Genomic DNA, 20,386 nt, shown 5'->3' with positions numbered 1-20,386 from the left:
ACAAAAAACCTGTTCTCACTGGCCCTATTTTGAATTTTGTACAACTTATAACTGGATTTGTTGTTCCTAAGAACCTTTAGCAGCAGTTAAGAAAGTGGTGCTTCTATAAGGAGTTCATTCCTGGTCCTCAGAAGAGGCAGCACAGCTGTTAGGAGAAGGGGAAATTATGGCAGACTCCTGTTAGCCAACTCTTCTGTCAGCATTTGTTTTGACTTAGGTCTTGGCTTCCCACAAACAGGTCCTGTCTCCGCTTCAAGATCCGGCGCAGGGGCTAAAGGCAATTCCCACAAAGCCTGTATGTGACCCCTGAGACCCAGATGGCGTAGCAAGAGCACCAATTCCGTCACACACTATAACATAATGCAAATTAAGGATTAGGTAAAGCAAAACCCTAAATTCAGCTTGAGTAAAACTATAAATTCATTGTTCATTTGGGGAAAAGAATCATGAAACTCCCTTTAAGGAAGAGATTCCTGGCTGGAGAGTAGGCTCAGCAGTTAAGTGTACTATTCTTGGAAAAGACCCAGGTTCAATTTCCAAGACCCACATGGTAGCTCACAACCATCATCTGTAACTCCAATTCCAGATGATCTAACGCCTGCTCTACCCTCTGTGGATACTACAAGTGCACTGGCACAGACAGACAAAACACACAAAAGATTAAACAAAACAAAAAGCCAAGTGCGGTGGTGCACACCTGTAATCCCAGCACTTGGGAAGGTGGAAACAGATCTCAAGTGAGTCCAGGACAGCCAGGGTTACACAGAGAAACCTGTCTGTCTCAGAGGGGGGAAAAAATCACCTCTTCCTTGGGATCATTATTTCCTTGTTTAGGGGAAAAAAAACATTGGTCTTGAACAATTATGATGCCTCCTTTCTTTAAATGAGAAATTATGTGGTAGCTCCCAACAACCAACGGTTTATCATTCAAGGTTCACCCAGAAGAAACCACCCCCATGTAGCAGGAGAACCCACCTGGGATGCGTTTTGCCTTTGCCAAGTACAGCCATGCAAGAGGCCCATTTACCAGCAATCTCAGTTCTGAGTTCCACAATTCTGTCAGGGTTAGTTTTCAAACATCACAGCTCAAAAATGCAGCACTAATAGATGGGCTTGGTGGTGCATACCTCCTTGATCCTACCACCCTGCACAGGCAGGCAGTCAGGCAGTTCAAGGTGAGCCTGGTCTGCAAAGCAAATTTCAGGTCAACTAGGACTATACAGAGAAACTGTCTCGAGCACCACCCCTCCCCCCTCCAAAAAAAATAGGAATGCTGACCAATTGAATGCTGCAAACTTCTGCCTCTTAGAAGCAACTACTGAGACGCATAGTCTTTATTACGACCTAAAGTGTAAAAAAAAATCATGCTGGCTTTCCTGCTGTGCAGACTACCCCCACAGGGTGTTCTAAGTGTTGAGAATAGAGGCTTAAGTTCTAAACCATCGACACTGAAGCACTCACCGTAAGTCTTGGCCCATCTCTCTAAAGGGAGGCTACTCCTGAACTACCACCATGGCCTTGTTAATAGCACTTAGCGAAAATCATTAAAAACAGGAGGCCAAAGGAAAGGTGAGATCACACATAATTTAATGTAGGTAAAATATCAAAACTGTGGCTTGATGGGCTACATCGTTAGGCAGCCTGCTAACTCCTAAAATCTCAATACAGTAGCTTGAGAGTGAATGATGCTGAAAAAAAGACATTTTATCTGTTGGCCTCGATTACAGGGTGCGAAAACCTTCTAAACTAGTTGGCTTTCTCTACAGTAAGTCCTCTAGTGAGTTCAGAATGAACAAAGGTGTAAAGCCTTGGGAACAATTTTGTGACCAAACTGCAGTTTTCCAAAGTCCTTTGGTGACAGAATCTAGTCATGTCTTGAGCTTCAGGATGGATCCAGTTTCCTTTTCTTCAGGTCCTGGCTCTTCCTATGAGATTCAGAGTTTCCTGTAGAAGATAATGGTTTAAGTACAGTAGGTTTGACTTTAAACAGTAATCATGTCTGGAGTGTATTGACTAACAACCCTCAATTCAGACAACACAGAATAAGAATGACCATTGTGATGTCATTCCCATGATGACATCTACTTTCTGGAAGAAGTGGTCTAAATGCAATCAGGCCTTTGCTTTCTATAAGTAGTGTGTCCAACATTTTGACATTATAAAACACTGTCATCAAAGTTTGGAGCTCAAGAGCCATGCAATGAAAATTTAACTGTTATCGTCCACATTCACAGCTTTACTGATTGGATACCAAATTCTAGATCTAAAGAATAGATCTAGACCTGATGTCAAGAGCCCAAAGCTCAAATCACTATCTTCACCTGCATTTGCCTTCGGAAGATTCCATCCAATTCTTTTTTGTTTTTGTTTTCCTTTGAGACAGGATCTTAATATGTAGTCCTTACTAGCTTGATTGAACCCAGGACCTTGCAAGTGTTCTTCCACTGGCCTAAATAACCAATCCACAAAATTAATCTTAAATAAAGCATATCTATACCTCATTTTAGCTCAAGCTGGCCTCAGTGGAAATCCTCCTGCCTGAGCCTCCTGAGTGCCAGGATTACAGGCAGGTGACACTTTGTTCCGATTATCCTTTTGTGTGTTTGTGTGTGTTTGCATGTATGTCTTTGTACCACTTGCATGCCTGGTGCCCAGAGTCCAGAAAGAGGAAGTCCAATCTCTTGGAACTGAAGCTGTAGACAGTTATGAGCCAATATATGAGAGCTAAGAGTTAAATCCAGGTCCTCTGCAAAAAGCAGTGTGCATTGTTAACTGCTGATCATCTTTCCAGTCCCCCTAACTCAACCTGTTAAATGAACTAGCACCTTGTCTATTTTATAGAACTGAACCCAGAACTGTCCTTCCATACACCTCTGCTACCTAGTTCGTGCTGGTTGGTGCTGCAGGTCTGCAGGTACCCGGGTCCAGGCTTTTCTTGTTCCTGGTGGCAAAGCCCATGTAGGACACCATCCGGGATCACCACCTGGTTGTTGAGGGTTCGGGTGGCAGAGGCTTGGGGTGGTTCTGGTCTAGACGAGGGCTTAATGATGTCCTCTAAATCTGGAGTCAAGTCCCACACTTCAAGGTTGTCTTCAAGATTATCTACAAAGAGAACCACAGTGTTATTCACAGACGCTTCCATGTTTTGACAGGTGTAATGGTGCATGTGGCAGTCAGTAGTGAGCAGGAAGATGGACAGTTCCAGGCCAGACAGTAAGACTCTGTCTCAGGGTTAAAAAAAAAAAAAAAAAAGGCTGGAGAGATGGCTCAGCAGTTAAAAGAGTACAAACTGCTCTTCCAGAGAATCTGGCTTCAATTCCCAGCACCCACATGGAAGCTCACACCTGCCTCTAACTTGGAGTCCAACACTGTTATACAGACACTAAAAATCAGATGAGAGCTAGAGCGATGGATCATCAGGTAGTCACTTGTCATCAAGTCTAATGACCTGAGTTCAAAACCTAGAACCAATGCAGGATAGAGAACTGACTACTACAAGTTACCCTCTGACCTACCCTTGCATGCCAGCACACACACAGACATCTTCCTCTCTCAAAGAAACTTTAGAAGTTTTAAAGAACTAAAAATCACATGAAAGTCAGAACTTTTATGACTCCTTTAAGATGAAATCTATGGGCTGGGTATACAGCTCAATTCACACACACCCCTACACACTCACACACACACACACTATGAATTCTCTATCTGCTAAAAAGTACACAGCACAAGTATTTACTGGTTAAGTCCTGACATTTACCTGGAAAGACGGTTTTCCCACTGGCGAGTCCTGAGGCAGCAGTTCCGAGGGTGCTGTATTTTGGAGGGGCTGGAAGCACCACTACAGTGTGTACAGAAGACAGAGGACAAGCCAGCAGTCACAAAACTTGTCAACTCTAGGGTTAAGTCTGTTCCCCTCTTGCACAGGGAGCACCTTGGGGGTTCAGGTTCCTGACTCCCAGGCCTACCTCCACTCTATGCAGTCTATTTCTCAGTAGAGTGGGGAGATCCAAGTGTTTCCTTTGTTTGTTTGTGGGAGACAGGGTCTCTCACGTACCTTGAAATCCCTATAAAGCCAAGATGGCCTTCAATATCTGACCCTTCTGAGATAACAGCAGTGTGGTGCTGGGATGGAACTCAGGGTGCCAAGCAAGCACTCTACCATCTGAGCAACACCCCCAATCCATTTCCTCTTTAACGGCGAAGGCCAAAGCCTTGTTAGGAGCCATCTAGCCTGGTGGTTGTGGGACAAGGGCAATAGATCCTAGATTCCACCCCTAGCCTTTGAGCTCCTGGCATGGCCCAAAACCAAACTTTTAGGATAACTCATTACTCATGATGTGCCCAGAATAGTATATGGTTTTTTCCTGCATTAATTTTACTGTCATGCCATGGGAGGAAATTCCTGCACCTTCACCTATACAGAGAAAACGGACAAAAGCTGCCTAGTCTGGGAAAGCTCCTTTACAAATGTCTGCACATCAGAAACATCTGATTCTGTGAAACTTAAGCTCAGATTAATTTAAGCTCCAATGTGAAGAATCTGCCAAAAGCTCGTTATCTTCCAGCTTGGTCTTACCTGTTCAAAAGCCATCTAAGAGGCAAGTCTCCTAATATAGAGACAAAGCAATTCTTTACTTGAATTTCAAATTCCAGAAGATAAGTTGTTAGATTGAGACAAGGTCTCACTAGTGAGACCTGGAACTCAAGATCCTGCCTCTGCCTTCCAAGTGCAGCAGATTAGGTCAATCACGGCCCACTGACTTCCCTAAAAAAGCCCACTGTCTTTGGAACTGGGAAGGTGCTGGCAGATTTTCCCATCCTAATTCCATGGGGTCATCAGTCCCCAGTAAAGCACGGCCTGGTGAGTCACAGGATCTCCCTCTCACACACCCTCAGGCTTGGCTTCCACCTCGGCAGGTGTAAGGCCCTGCTGTCGGGTCTCCATCCGCTCCCGGAACTGCTGCTGCATCTGTTTCTGCCGGAGCTTCCGGAGCTTTCGCTGGTAAGTAGCATCACTCTCCACAGTGTCAGCCAGACTGCTGCAAACCAAGTTAACCACAATGGACGAGGCACACAAACCACTTGCTGTTTTCAAAGGCAGGAGTGGAAGCGACCAAAGCCACACTAGAAGGGGCAAAAGAGGAAAGGGAGGGAACCTGAGTCCAGTACCAGGAGCTGCTGCTGTCCTTAGCCCCCTGTAGCCTAATGTTCGAATCATGTGAGTGGCTTGGTCTGCAAGGGGAAGTTGCGTCTTGTGGTTTGGGGGGTCCCAGTGTTTCATTCTGTCGGCAGCTGTTATATCTTGCCTGTTCTACAGATGGTTCAAAATCTTCTCTCTTTGTTTTAGTTAAATCCACTTCCAAAGGGATCTAGTAAGAGGAAAAAGAGAAAAATACTGAATACACCTGATACCCGGCTTTTCTAACCTGTCATGACCATCTATATAGACACAGCACTTGGTCCTTGGCCCATCTTTCCTCTCAAGCCCCGTAAAGCTGACTGAATGGACCCACAACTTCCAAATTGGTGTTTGTTTTTTAACTGGGGTCTCTGTTTCCCATACTGATGTCTAACTCCTGGGCCAGGCACGCCTCCTTGTCTCCATCTCCTTAGCAGCTGGGACTGCAGACATTTAGCATATTTTAAAAAAAAGAAATTCAACTGTATATCAAACTGGTTTGCATTAGTAAAGTTTAATAAAAATCAGTCTTTGATTTTGATGAAAAGTCTATATAATCTAATTTGAATCCTTCCCTGATGTCTGCTTATACCCTTTTCTTTGCACAGTGGCAGGATCTAAAATCCAGAACTTTAGGAGGCAGAGGCAGAGGCAGAGGATAGCTGCAAGCTTAAGGCCACCCTGAGCTATAACTTGAGATTCTGCCTTCGAAGGGGAAGAAAGAGGAAGTGAAAGGAAGAAAGAAGGGAGAGAGGGAGGGAGGAGAAAGAAAAAAGAAAAGCTAGAATGCTCCAGACTAAAAAGGAAAAGACACAGGAAGCAGTACAAAGACAGAAGGAAATACAAAGTTCTCCAATAAACATACACATACACAGAATATGTGTTACTGTAAAGCTGGCACACAGAATTTAAAAAGCAAAGCAATAAAAAAATTTTAATTAAAAACAGCCAGGTATGCTGGGACACACCCTTAATTCCAGCACTCAGGATGCTGAGGCAGGCAGATCTGAGTCCCAGGCCAGCCACAGCAGTTTGTTTTGTTTTTATAAAACTGGCATTAAACTGTTATCACTATAAAACAGAATTATTAACATTAAGATGGTTTATGCAACTGCAATGGGAGCTACAATGAAACTATCTTAGAATGTACAAAACAGAAATGTGAAGAATCAAATCATCAACACTGCAGGCGTAGTGATATACACCTTTACTCCCAGCACTCAGGGAGGCAAAGGCAGGCGGATCTCTGTTGAGTTTGAGGCTAGGCCAAGACAGCCAAGGCTACACAAACACTGTCTCAACCACCTCCCTACCCCAACAAAGAGGTGGGGGGAAGAGAGAGAGAGATCATCACCATATCCAGTGCCTGTAACATTTTCTGTGAAACATTTCCTTCACTCAGGACTTTACTCTGTGCTGAGTTGGTTCTTATGAATAGTATGAAACATGAACCAAATCTCATCCTTTGGTCTGGGAAGACCCAGCTTTCTCAGCATCATTTGTCAACTCTCTTTGCCCTGTGAGTGTATGTGTGCGCATGTGGAGGCCAGAGGTTGATGTCACTGGCTTTCTCATTTGCTCCACTTTATATTTTGAGATAGGGTCTCACTGGGCTTGGAGCTCATCAGTTAATCGACTCTGGTTAGCCCAAGGGATCCTTCAGGCTTAGGATTATAAGCATTTGCTGCCCCACCCAGCTTTTTTTTTTTTTTTAACTATTTTTATTTTATGCGCATTAGTGTTTGCCTGCATGTATGTCTTGGAGCCACAAACAGTTGTGAACTGCCATGTGACTACTGGGAATTGAACCTGGGTCCTCTGGAAGCACAGTCAGTGCTCTTAACCACTTAGCCATCTCACCAGCCCTTCCCACCCTTTATATGGGTGCTGAAGATCAAATTCAGGTCTTTCAGGTCTCATATATTTAGACATGGTTTTTGTACTCCAACTATCAAATATACTTCTTAAATTTTTAATTGTGTGTGTGTGTGTGTGTGTGTGTGAATGTCAATGGAGGTGCCCATGCAGAACAAAGGGGTTGGATCTCAGGATCTGCAAATGCATACACTGAGCCATCTCTCTAGCTCCTGATCTGTTTTTAAACTAAGATTTAACCCATTTACATTTAAAATAATTAGTGATAATTACTACTTCTATTTTGCTAATTTTTTACACATCTTAAAGCTGTTATTATTCTTGATTCTTTTACTTCCTTTGTAATTTTTTGTATTGCTGGTTTTTTGTTTTGTTTTGTTTTGTAGACAAGGTTTCTCTTTGTAGCCTTGGCTGTCTTGAGAGGCTGGCAGAGGCAGACAGATGTCCAAGTTCAAAGCCAGCCCAGTCTACAGTGGGAGTTCCAGGACAGCCTGGGCTACATAGAGAAACCCTGTCTCAAAAACAAAACTAAACAAAACAAAAATATAATAAAAATTTAAAAACTCTTAGGGATACCCATGGAATGGAAGAAAACATTTGTATCTCTTATTAACAGATGAAGGATTTTAATGTCCAGAATATTTAAAGTACTACTGTAATTCAACAGAAAAAAAAGTCCAGATAACCCATTAAAAATGGCAAAGGACTTCAATCTCTCAAAAAAAAGAAAGAAAGAATGAATGAAAAAGATTCCCAAATAGCCAACAAGCTTTTGAAACAAAAACCAAAGCCTCTACTAGGATGAGGAAACAGTAAGACCATGGAGAGAGCACGCTGTGGAGCGGGACTGCTGAGAATATCAGTATGGAGATTTCTCAGAAGAACCAAGGCAGACACGGGCTCCAGCACTCACACTTGTGGGTAGCTCTCGTGAAACTGAAGACAGCTTCCAAGAAAATGTTCACATCAGTGACACAACAGCCAAGGAATGGACAGACAAGCGCTGTCTCGTCCCCGGGAGACTAGTGTGTACACATACAGAGGAGGAGAGGAGAAAGCAGCATGGGGCTTGTCAGAGCCAACCGACTCTACTGGGCTCTGTGCTGCTAAAAGAATGGGGTGGCCCCTGACAAGGCCCTCAGGGAGACGAGAAGACAGCCATTCTGCCAGGCAGACACAGCTCTCCCCAGTTAACGTGACTCTAGCAGCATCTAGTGCACACCACACTCCTGAGGCTGGTGCTCAGATCCCATAGGGAGGTATGACAGGATGGAGGTGTGTACCTCAGAGCCACCAGAGCTAGAGATGACTGCTGTGAGAACATGTGGGGAACAGCAATGTGTGAGAGCTCTGGGCTGGTTCTGAGGCGTCTAAGGCCACCCCCAGCCTCAGCTCTCTGTGCATGAGAGAAGCACTGTAAAACCTGGCCTGGTCACATCTGCCAGCATTAACCTTCCAAATCTGAAATAATCACTCCATGCTGCCAAAGGCTGAGTCTTCACCTCTCCTTCCAGCCACTACACTCAGGACACTGGAGGACTGTGTACCTGTGTTAGCACGCTGCCCCCACTCTACTCACTGCTAACATACCTGTCGTGGAAGCTTATTTAGTGACCTCAGATAGTCTTTGTCCAAAATGCAATTTCCAAGTGCATTCCCAAAACTCCTACAGTGACAAAAAAGTACAACGGTTCTGTTACAACATCCAAGTAATTGTCTCATCATCACAAAGCTGCAACTACAGGAGAGAAAACAGACTCTAATCTTCATTCAGTGGTCACTAGCCTCTGAGAACACAGCAGCGACATGGCACGCAAGTCTCTCAAAACCCACCTGCTAAAGGCTTCATTCCTAGGGAGTGGTACAGAACTGATGGGGTCTTTAGGGTTACTGAGGATGGATTACTGGTCTCTTTCTTTATAAGGCCAATCAGTCCTGGACTACGCTGTCTCAAGTGGAGCCAAACCATGCCTCTCTGAGTTAGTATACTTGGCAATTTGCTCTAAGAAGTGAACGGTGACTTAGCACCTGAAAGGCTTTGGGCTCGTCCTAGGAGGGAAGGGAGGAGCTAAAACAGAACAGTGTAGTCTGGATTCAACCACATATCTGCTGGAAAGTGCATAAGAAAACATGGGATCAGGATGAAATGAGACTCATGTTATTTAGATTTCTGACCCAAACGAATGTGCCACTTCCTCTGAAATAAGAGCTGAAGTGAGGTGGCTAGAACCTAGGCCCTTCCTTACCTGAGTGCCCGCTTCAGCCCATCAGTCACAGCCTCCTTCCTGGCCTTCTCCAGTGACAAGGCCTTTGACCTGAGGCCCTCACTAACTCCATAACCCACATCCTCATGATAGGAGCCATCCTGAGGCAGAAAGGAAGTTAGAACTTTGACATAAGAGCTTTGCAGTCCTGCTGTTGGCAGCCCATCCTCCTCTCTGACCAACAGCACACAAACAAACCACACCTGAGACATGTGGAGCCAAGCCCTTGCTCAAGAGAACACAGCATAGAGCTTAAAAGGGTTGTTCGAGCCCCAAAGAGGTCGCCACCCACAGATCGAGAGCTGCTAATTTAAACTGAGGTAAGGGGTAATAGGACACAATAATGATTTAGATAAATAATAACAGCTAATCCCCTATGGCACTTCCGTTCTGCTGTGACATTATAATCAGATTAACTGTCACTGTCACAAGCATGCGCGTGCACATACACACGTGCACACACCTTTTGTATTTATGTAGTCAAACTTTTTTGTATCAAAATAAGACACATCCTTTCAAAATTCTTTTGAGGGGCAGATGAGCAAGGATGTTTAAATACTGCCATCCTAGGCACCCAGGCTGAGACAAACCCCAGGTCTACACCCAGACTCCCTCCCTACTTTGTCTACTGGGTCCTCCTAGGCAGAACGGGCACCCCACCCCCTCACCTTTAACTGCACCTTTACAAATGCACAGACTCCCACGTAGAACTTGCCATTGTTGAGGTCAACAAAATCTAGGAATGTGAAAGAGAACCAATTGGAAAGATACTGATCCCTGCACCTCATCCACTTTCCTCAGCCGGCAATCAAACCCACCTACCCTGTATCCTGAATCACCAGACTCTCTCAAGCACGAGTAGCGCAGTTATGGGATAAGGAACATGAACCAGTCAACATTCGCAGAAAACATACCCACATTCTGCTGGGTGATGGAGTGTGCCCAGCCATTGTAACCAAACATCTCATTGGCCAAATTAATCACCCGATGACCTTCAATATAACACACCTAGAAAATAAAAAATTTTAAGAAAAAACTATTAAAATGTCTTCGGCATTTTTTAGGAGACAGGGTTTCTCTGGGTAGCCCTGGCTGTCTTGGACTTGCTTTGTAGACGAGGCTGGGCTTGAATTCACTGCAATCTGCCTGCCTCTCCCTCCCCAAGTGCTGGGATTACAGGTGTGTGCCACCAATCCAGCTGTTTTTGGCATTTTTAAATGTGAATAAAATTAATTTATTCCTCATGTGAAGTTTTTTTTTTCCTTTGGCAAAACGTCCGTTTCACAGGAATTCTCAAAATATTTCAGAAATACTTCAGAAAATTAAGCCAGAACTACCAGTCTATCTCCGGGAAGGGATCAGACTTAAAATAAAAAAAGGGTCAGTGTCAGGCTGACATCTGGCATGGTGTTTGGGGGACAAAACCAAACACAGGACTTTAGCATGGGGCGCTTGGGAGTACAGCGCATGCTTTGCAGGCAGACTACAGGGACCCTGTCTCAAAAACACACACAAAAATAATTAACCAGATTGGAAGTGAGGGGCAAAGCGAACATTTTTCCCCCCAAAGGCAACATTTTTAAAGATTGATATAAAATCTCCACACAGACTCTCAAAGACTGTTTGTCTGGGCTACTGCTGACAACAAAGAGGACCAGATATGCAGTCCTCCCAGAGTCACCACAAAGCATCTAGTAGCAGGGACCAAGGGCCTCAGAATCCATGGAATCTAGTGAAAGCAAAAGGCAAAATCTTCTCTGTCAACTGCTAGATATGTGCCCAAGACTTACTTACCTTCTGGCCTCCTCCGGCCATGCGGCTGCTGATGTACTCCGGGCCCAGCCTCTGCCTCAGGGCCTTCTGGATGGCCTGGTACTCTTCTGCTGTGTACTGGCTCTAGAGTCCAGATGGGAAATAAATCAAATGGCTTCCTGGGCCCCTCTTCCCACAGTGAGTCCCTGAGTTTGCAGGCACAGCACCTCTTCCCACTCTTAAACACTGAGCAGCAGCAGGAAAGCATCCACATAGCAGGCATGAGACTCTAGTTCCATCCTCAGCCCAGGGGCAAGTATTAGGCACATCATGTATACATGAATCAAAGCATCGCAAGGTACCCTATAAAAAGGTCCAACTTTATGCACTCATTAAAAGTTGCTTTAAATGGCCATGAACTTCACACTAGATAGGTCATGGATCTAGGGAAACCTAATATTATTCTTAAAAAAAAAAAAATGCATAAAATGGCTCTTACTGATATATTATTACACCCACAGATCTGTGCATCACTCAGTCCTCGTCAGAGATTCACAACTAGACAACGTGCAGAGAGTTGGAGCCGAGGCGTACTCAGCCGTAAGTGGGGTGCCATCATTAAACCTCCCCCCTTAAAGCTCAGGGATCTATGCAGAAAAGGAAGCAGGACGCCAGGTGACTTGAAGCAAACAGTGCCTTCCGGACACAACAGGACTGACACAAACTCATAGAGACAGACTGCAGCAGCACACACAAGACCTACACAGGTTCAAACCAGACAAAATCTCAGCACTGAAAAGAGTAAACGGATACAAAGACTGACCCCTAACCAAGCTGTTAACCAAGAAGCCATTTGCAACTGATAACTGCTGGGAAAGAAAGACTAGGAGTGCCTGGATCTATCAAGGGGTCACTAGCTACATCAACCACACACTGTGGTAGGTCCCATGCTGAGGAGTAGTTGACCAGTAGAAAACAAACTATATGGTTTTGATTTTTTGCTTTTCTTTTTTTTTTTGTGTGTGTGTGTGTGTGGCCTTTTATTTTTTGTTTTTTATTTTGTTTTTTGGGTTTTTTTGGTCTTACTGATTTCTTGTTTTAATTTTTGTTCTCTTTTTTCCCCTGTTTGGGGAAACAACATGAAAACATTAAGTTAGGTGGGTAGGGGGGGTGGGAGTATTTGGAAGGAGTTAGAAGGGAAACATGATGGGATTATATTGTAAGAGAGCTGGACATGATGATGCATGATGATGCCTGTAATACCAGCACTAAGGGGGGGCAGAGGCAGGTGGATCATGTGAATTTGATGCCAGCTTGAGCTACAAAGTGAGTCCAGGACAGCCAAGGCTACACAGAAAAACCCTGTCTCAGGGGAAAAAAAAAAAAATGCTGGGCATGGTGGCACACTCCTTTGATCCGAGCACTTGGAAGGCAGTGGTAGGTGGATCTCGGAGTTCGAGGCCAACCTGGCCTATAGAGCTACAGAGCAAGTTCCAGGACAGCCAGGGCTGTATAGAGAGAAACCCTGTCTCAAAAAACAAAAGCAAGCAAACAAACAAAAAAACTAATACAAAAATGTTGCTTCAAAGTATTGAGAACCTGGGCCTGAGAGATGTCTCAGTGGTTAAGAATATTTGCTGCTTTTCCAGGGGACCAGAGTTCAGTTCCCACATCAGCTGGTTCAGTCACCTATAATTTTAGATCCAGGGGATTTGGCACCCTCTTCACAAGCATGTATGTCTATACTATACATCCAAATAGGGTATATTATAATATATGAACACAAAAATTGACACCTAAATGTAATCCTTGTACTATTGGCTTTTAAATTTTTATTACATTCCTAATACTTATTTTGCATATGCATGTGTAAATACACAGTACACTTGCAGAACTCAGTTCTCTCTTTTCACCCTGTGGGGCCCAGGGATCACATCAGGTTATCAGGCTTGGCAGCAGGTGCCTTTAATCTGCTGCGCTGCCTCACTGGCCCTACTATTAGTCTTTTGCTGTAAAGTTCACAAATATACTTAGTTAATAAAGGCCTTGAAACAAAATAACAAACTACAATAGCTCCGTGGTAAGGTACTACAAAACACTGCAAAACAGAACAGCAAAGATCCTGAAACACTGCATCTAAAGAGAAAGAAATACAACTATCTTACACACATGATGACAGTATTATTTCACCCTAACTTTCCTCACTTAAGCCCCTTCTATAAGGGAAGCAACCAATTACCTGTCCAAAGCACAGCACAGACTTCCCACCAGCAAAGGGCGGGCAGCTGTTACACCCTCCATGCACTGCTTCTTCAGCCCCAGCCATGCTGACTCTGTTTAAACAAAACATTAAGATAAAACTCAAAGAATGCTAAAGGCAAAAGCAAGTGCCTCTATCCCACATGAGAGAAGACACTTATTTAAAGGACAAAGTCTCTTAAGGGTCAGCTATGCTCTGCCAAGACCCAGACAAACCTATAATTGTTCCTACCTTCCAGTTAAGACATTTACTATTATGGGCTAGAAAAGTATACTAAGAATACTAAGTGTGCTATATCAGTATTACAGAATTCTTGCTGTGGAGGTGGGCGGTGGTGGCACACACCTTTAGGCCCAGGAGTCAGAGGCAGGCAATGTCTCACTTAAATAAAATAAATTCTTGTTACGGGAAAGCAGTCCCTGCACTGCTACCTAAGTCAGTACTACAGTGAGAGATAGTAAACAGCTTGTGTATGGTCATTATTTCACATTTGTAATGCTACATATATCAAATCATCATTGTAGCTGGGGGCGGGGCAGACGCCTACAGGCTCAGCTGCTTAGAAGGATGAATCAGAAGGCTCACTGCAGCCCAGCATCTGAACAGTCATCCCAAAACAACACAATCACTACACCGTACACTTCATGATGCTACAGGGAATAGAGAGGCTGTTCTAAGAAAGGGCTTTACTCTGGAGCCCTGGCTAGCCTGAAACTCACTATGTGTATCAGGGCAGCCTTAACCTTGTGGCAATCCTGAAGCCTCTGCCTCCCAAGTGCTGGGATTAAATGTGTGTGCCACCACACCCAGCTTAAGAGCCTATGTTTTAATGTTAAAAACTAAGTCACAACTATCTAGCCTATGGACAATGTAACGCTGGTCTCTGTGGGGTTAAGAAGGAAATATAACCACAATAACTCAACTGTTTTCCAAGAAGCATACTAGTTACAGGGAGACTACCAGAAAGGAAAAAAGCCAGGTGTGGTGGGGAACCAACTACCTGGGTAGTAATCAGCAGAGGTAGACCTCAGCAGAGGAAAAAAGGAGTGGGACCTCAGCAGAGCAAGAAGAAAGGAATGGGAAAGTAAAACCAGACGGTCAGGATAATGTTCAAGATGACAAACAGCATTGCCTTAAACCAGGCTATACTGTCAGCTAGCAGCAGCTGGGAAATTGTAAAAAAAATGCAAATTCTCACGGGGGGGGGGGGGGACAAGCAAAACGGTTTTATTCTTCTCCATTTCCTCATTACCTAAAAGCACTTCTAGAAATTTGTGGAAGAGGAAGGAGTAACAGAAAACAAGACATTGTCACTGGAGGAAATTCGACATTTCTCCCTTCCAGCAAGCCTACACACACAATTTATAGACACACTGTATTACTTTACGCAAGTGAAACAGCCAAGTTTACACAGTTCGGGCGCGGTGACCCACGCCACTGTAATCCCTGCCCTCGGGGAGGCAGAGGCGGGTGGGATCTCTGTGAGTTCGAGGCCAGCCTGGTCTACACAAACCGAGTCCAGGACAGCCAAGGCTCCACTGAGAACCCCTGTCTCGGAAACCAAAAACAAAAACAAGGTCACAGACACAAAGTAGAAGTGAAGTGGTACTAGGAGCGGGAGGGGACGGGAGGGGGAGTCCTAACTAGGGCTTCGTGACTTATTTAGGGGTGATAAAATGTTGTGGAACTCCATAATACGAGGGGCTGCACAGCCTCCCCTCCCCCCCAAGGCGTATTAGTAACCAGAGAACCGTCCGCCCCTCAGGAGTGAACTTAAAGGTACTAACGCGTGCCTCATTTTTCAAAGTCCGGGAGGGCTACCCTCAATGTCAACCGTTTCTTCTCAACCCCACCCGACCCCTCCAACTTGGCCAAGTCACAGCCTGGTTAACAGCGCGCGGGTCTCGAGGCGGCAGAGAAGCGCCACCACCGCCGGGCACGCGGCCAGCACCTGGCACCCCGCGCCTCCCGCACCAGCCGAGCGCCGGGGGCTTCCGGACGCGGCCTCTCCAACCGACACGCGCGCAGCAGCCGCCGGATCGGAAGGGCCCCCCGGCTCGGCGGCGCCGCCTCGAACCACCCCGGCGAGGGCCTCTCCCCCGCCCCACTCACGCGCCTCGGAACGCGCGGCACGCCGGAGCTCGGTCCCGCCTACCGGGACGCCGAAGGGGACTCGGCCGGGGAGACGGAGGCGAGAGCTCGGAGGACGCTGGGAAGAAGGTCCACGCCCAAGGCATAACTGATGGAGGAGCCGTAAATCAAGCCTGAAGGCGACGGGTGCCGCAAAGCAGCCTGTCGCAAAGCGCGCCGCGGGCCGCCTCCGAGCCCTGAACCGCATGCATCCTGGGGTTCCCGCCGCGTGCTACCCGGAGCCGTCCTACCGCCCCGGTCGGCCTGGAGCCGGGGCCCCTCCACCGCCTCGGCCATCCTCGCTCTCCCTGCCGCTTCTGTGACGGACACGGTGAGGCCCTCCGGCCATTCTGTCAGAGCCAGTCTCGCCTAATGAGCTCTAAACTAGGCTGAGGACTTTTTTTTTTTTTTTTTTTCAATCGTCAGGCTTTCAGAGTGTTACAGTTTAACCAATTCATTATCTGGCCTTTATCCCCAGGATCTCACGTGTTTTCCTGGATGACGGACTTCAGGAGCCTTCCCGGGAACTGCAGAGTCACATGCAGTTAGTATGTAAATCCTGACGGGAATCCAAGGTGGCGGCGCCTGGAGGACGTGGTGTCTGACCAGTGGGACAGCAGTGTCTGCACAGCGACCAACAGACCGAACGCTGGGCCCTAAAACACCAGCGATTGTGTTTCCCAGGTGAGAGGAAACCCCACGGTGTGGGAAGCAGTAGGGACCGACATCAGGTCACCCAGATAATCTCTGGAAAAGGTCTTGGGCTCTGGCAGGCGCTCAGCCAACTGCCCAGAGGTCTTCCTGCACGCCTGACTCACTGCCCCAGACAGAACGAGGGCCTGGGGCACCAGAGACTGGGTTTTCTTGTCAGGAGGAAACCCCACCAGGAGGAAAACCCACCACGAAAAAAACATTGGGGTCAGACCTCAGGGCACTCAGCCGACCCCCCCCCCCCCCCACAGAGTGCTGTGCTCACCTGCCACTGATTACTGCTTGAGTCCTGGGGCACAGAGCTCCTGCCTTAGACTTACAGAAGCCTGGGATCCACGAGATCAACCCCAGACACTGCTCCAAGGAGCAACCTGTCTCCCAAGCCACACTGACCAAAACGCTGGGCTCCCTGGTTCTTCAAGAGGCCTGCACCCAGCAAACACACTCACTGTAAGAGCAGCAGCTCACTAATTTCAGAGCAAGAAACCCAGTGGCAGGGCCGCTATCTTCAGGACTCCTGGTGAGAGGAGAGCCCCGCTGACTACCAGCGACCACAGTTAGCACGCAGGTCCATACGCCTGAGGAGAGCTGTGGCAATTCCTGAGAAGCACCGGCCATTCGGTGACCCTACCCAAGAAACTGAGGAGGCCTCCTTCAGGAACAACCATCTTCCTGCCAAGGGGATTCTCCCCACTCCAGGATTCCAGCAGGCACCAGAAACTAACAGCCAACACCTGAGACAGCCAGATGGGTAGAGGCCAGCGTAAAAGCACAACCAACAAAAGCCAAAGCAATATGGCATCTCCAGAACCCAGTTATCCAGGGGCAAGTAGCCCTGGACCCCCTAACATAAGTGAAACTCAAAATGACCTTATATCTGTGCTTATGAAGAGGATAATGGAGGAAACAAATAAAATATGTAAAGAAATACAGGAAGATGCGGCTAAACAGATTACAGCCATCTGTAAAGAAGTACAGGAAGATGCAGCCAAACAGTTTGTGGCATTTAGAGAGGAAGTAATTAAATCACTGAAAGAAATAAAAGAAACAGAGGAATGTTCAAACAAACAGGTGAAGGAATTGAAGGAAAAACAGGAAAATCTAGTCAGTCAGGTGAAGGAAATCAACAAAATGGTTCAAGATCTGAAGATAGAATTGGAAAAATAAATAAACCAAAAGTCCTTTAGTACATTGTAGGGCCCATAACCAACAAGACAAGGATATTTGCACAGGACAATGGCACCAACTGCAAGACAAACTCAGCGGCTTCCTGGTTGAGTTGACTGCTCAATTTACCCATTGAGTGGGTACAACAAAAACATCTTTAGCCAGTGATGGTGGCACATGCCTTTAATCCCAGTACTCAGGAGTTTGAGGCCATCATGGTCTACACAGTGAGTCCCAGGACGGCTAGGGCTTCCCAGAGAAACCCTGTCTCAAAAAGAAAAGCATCTTTTGAGACTGTGCTACTGACCAATGGAAGATTATCAAACTTGCCAATCCTGGTGGTACAGGCCTGTAACCCAAGCAGGAGATCAGCTTGATGAAATTGGTTGTCTACTTCCACCATGTGGATTCTGGGGGGGGGGAACTTTTTGGGGTAGGCAGTCTTGGCAGCAAACTCCGTGATCCACAGAGATACTTTTGCAAGGCTTGTGTTTGTTTAATGACTATTCTAACAAGATTGTGAGATAATAGCTCCCCATAAGTTGATTGGCAGTTTCTTTTTATTTTTAATAATGTGTGTGTGTGCCCCTATGTGCACATGTGCCATTGTGCACATGTAGAGGTCAAAAAACAAGTTTCTAGAGCCTGTTCTCTTCTTCCATCTTTAGATAGGTTCCAGGGATTGCAGGCCATTAGGTTTGCGCTGCAAATGTTACTACCCTCTGAGCCATCTGGTTCAACCCCTTCCTTTTATGATTGCTGATATTAAACATCTTTTCATATTTTGGTTATCATATATCTTATTTGGAGAAATGTCTACTTGGATCTTTTATCTATCTGTCTGTCTATCTATCTATCTGTCAGTTTTTCAGTATATGGTTTCTGTGTAGCCCTGGCTGCCCTGGAGCTTGCTCTGTAGACCAGGCTGGCCTGGAACACAGATTCACCTGCCTCTGCTTCTCAAGTACTGAGATTAAAGATTTGTACTGCCAGCAGGATGAGGTGACACACGCCTGTGATCCCAGCACTCTGGGAGACAAAAGCAGGCAGATCTCTGTGAGTTCGAGGCCTGCTCTATAAAGTGAGTCCAGAACAGCCAAGGCTACACAGAGAAGCCCTGACTCGAAAAGAAAAAAAAAAAAAAAAAAAGATGGAGATAGGGAGGATGGTTGCCACCACCACTTGGCATCATCATCATCATTATTATTATTACCGACAAGCTCTCCCTTTGTAACCAGGACTGGCCTCACAATCACTGTCGTTCCTGCCTCTGCCTCCTAAGTGCTAGGATAGTGGCTGTGAGCCGTGGTACCTGATTATTTACCCTTTCTTAAAATAGGGATATTTGGGTTTATTTGCTTTTACAGGAGTTACTTGTGTATTTTGGTTGTTTATCCCCTATCAAATATATAGTTTGAAAATATTTCCTCCTATTCTGTGACTTGTTTTTCTTTTGTTTCTTTTTTTCTATTCTCTATATTCAATTCTCTATATTGAATGCCTGGAACTAGCGCTATAGATGTGAATTCACAAGATACACCTGCCTCTTGTCTCCTAAGGGCTGGGATTAAAGGTGTGCACCACAACCACCCAGCAGTTTGCCTCTTTTCCTTTTCTTTTTTTTTTTTTCTAATGTTGAAGCTTTTTAGAGTGGCATCCTGCTTGTCCTCTTGTGCCTTTGGTGTTACATGTAGAAAATCAGTTAACCGAGGTCATAGGAAAATGTGTGTGTTGATCTGAGTTTCTCATTTGTTTCACTTCTAAAAATCGTTTTGTTTTTTGTTTTTTTGTTTTTTTCTGTGTAACTCGGGGCCAACCTCAAATTTGTATCCTCCTGCCTCAGCCTCCCAAATAGCTGGGATTACAGGTGTGTACCACCAACCATCATGGCTGGCTTTTACTTTCATTTTTTCCTTTTTTTTTTTTTGTTTGTTATTATTAGTTACATTTTATTAACTGTATCCCAGCTGTATCCTGATCCCTAATTCCCTCCCAGTCCCACCCTCCCTCCCCTTTTTTTTCTTTCTTTTTTTTTTTTTTTTTTTTTTCTTTTAAGACAGAAGCTTGCTATGTAGAGTTCCAAGCTTTCCTGGAACTCAGCGTGGCTCAGTATGGCCCTAAAATTCACAATTCTCTTGTCCCTACCTCCTGACTCCCAGGAATTACTTTCTTAATTGCGCTGTAGGAAGACAGTCTGATTGCACTCTCTTGCCTGGGGTGTCAGTTTTCCCCAGCACCATGTATGGAGGAGACTACCTCTCCTAATACAATCTTGGGACCATTGGCCAAATATCATTTCACCAACATTAAGGAAATTTATTTCTGGGCTATTTCCAAGGAGGCTTCATGACATTCAGTTCTTTGAGGAGAGTTTACGACGTCTGGCTCTGTAGGTTGTTACTGTTTTCTTCCAGGTCTTCTTTTGTTTTGATGGCATTGATAATTAATTTCCAAGGACATTATTTCCACATTGTAGAAACCTCTAATTTTCCTTTTGTGTTTCTCAAAAGCTTGCTGCTTATTAGAAGTCATATTAGGACATACTAGAAGTCAAAGTGGAGGATGCTACTGTTAAATTAACAATGACTCATTTTGTAAATCTCTAATTACAGTAATTCTTACATGGTGCTAACTTTTGTTCCCAGCCTGTAAACACTGTACATGATTCATTTAATCCTTATACTTTATAATAACCTCATAGGGTAACCTAATGAGGTACCATGACCACTTACTATAAGATCCTTACCATTACTTATTTACTATCAAGAAAGAAAAGTTAGGCATGGAAACTCATGCTTCTAATCCTAGTACTTTTGAGGCTTAAGGTGAAAAATTACAACTTTGAGGCCAACCTAGACTACACAGCAAGTTTCACACTGGTTTTGCGCTACAGGATGAGACCCTGACTCAAAACAAAGGCGGGGGTCACGGCGGCCTGTTCCTGTAATCCCAGCACTTGGAAGGTAGAGGCAGGAGGTCATCCTAAGCTACTAAGTGTGCTCAAGGGCAGCTGGGGCTACAAGAAAGGGAGAAAAAGAAAAGAAGCAG

The 20,386-nt window shown here is 45.4% G+C and overlaps 1 protein-coding gene and 1 long non-coding RNA gene across 10 annotated transcripts; one reads left to right on the top strand and one right to left on the bottom strand.

Annotated features, from left to right (window-relative positions):
• Positions 1–1,564: 1,564 nt before the first annotated feature.
• On the bottom strand, positions 1,565–15,757 carry Rad52 (RAD52 homolog, DNA repair protein). Of its 9 annotated transcripts, none has more exons than XM_021632585.2 (12): positions 15,486–15,757; positions 13,310–13,403; positions 11,113–11,214; positions 10,233–10,326; positions 9,987–10,054; positions 9,301–9,419; positions 8,645–8,720; positions 5,170–5,369; positions 4,891–5,039; positions 3,758–3,838; positions 2,881–3,102; positions 1,565–1,944 (listed from the first exon to the last, which is right to left on the bottom strand). In XM_021632585.2, exons 1-12 carry the CDS (start codon positions 15,755–15,757, stop codon positions 1,883–1,885), a joined length of 1,539 nt encoding a protein of 512 aa, XP_021488260.1. In that variant the 3' UTR covers positions 1,565–1,882. The 9 variants fall into 9 exon arrangements, with proteins under 9 accessions (XP_021488260.1, XP_021488261.1, XP_060240069.1 ...); XM_021632586.2 differs by having other exon boundaries at positions 4,891–5,036; XM_060384086.1 differs by having other exon boundaries at positions 9,999–10,054.
• LOC132654270 (uncharacterized) lies at positions 15,652–18,931 on the top strand. Its single transcript, XR_009591931.1, has 2 exons — positions 15,652–15,791; positions 15,939–18,931. It is a non-coding gene; the product is annotated as an uncharacterized LOC132654270 (long non-coding RNA).
• Positions 18,932–20,386: the final 1,455 nt, after the last annotated feature.

This window comes from Meriones unguiculatus, chromosome 5, assembly GCF_030254825.1.
Source record: "Meriones unguiculatus strain TT.TT164.6M chromosome 5, Bangor_MerUng_6.1, whole genome shotgun sequence".
NCBI classification, from domain to species: Eukaryota; Metazoa; Chordata; class Mammalia; order Rodentia; family Muridae; genus Meriones; species Meriones unguiculatus.
The sequence above is the reverse complement of the archived record's forward strand: the minus strand, read 5'-3'. Positions and strand labels throughout refer to the sequence as shown.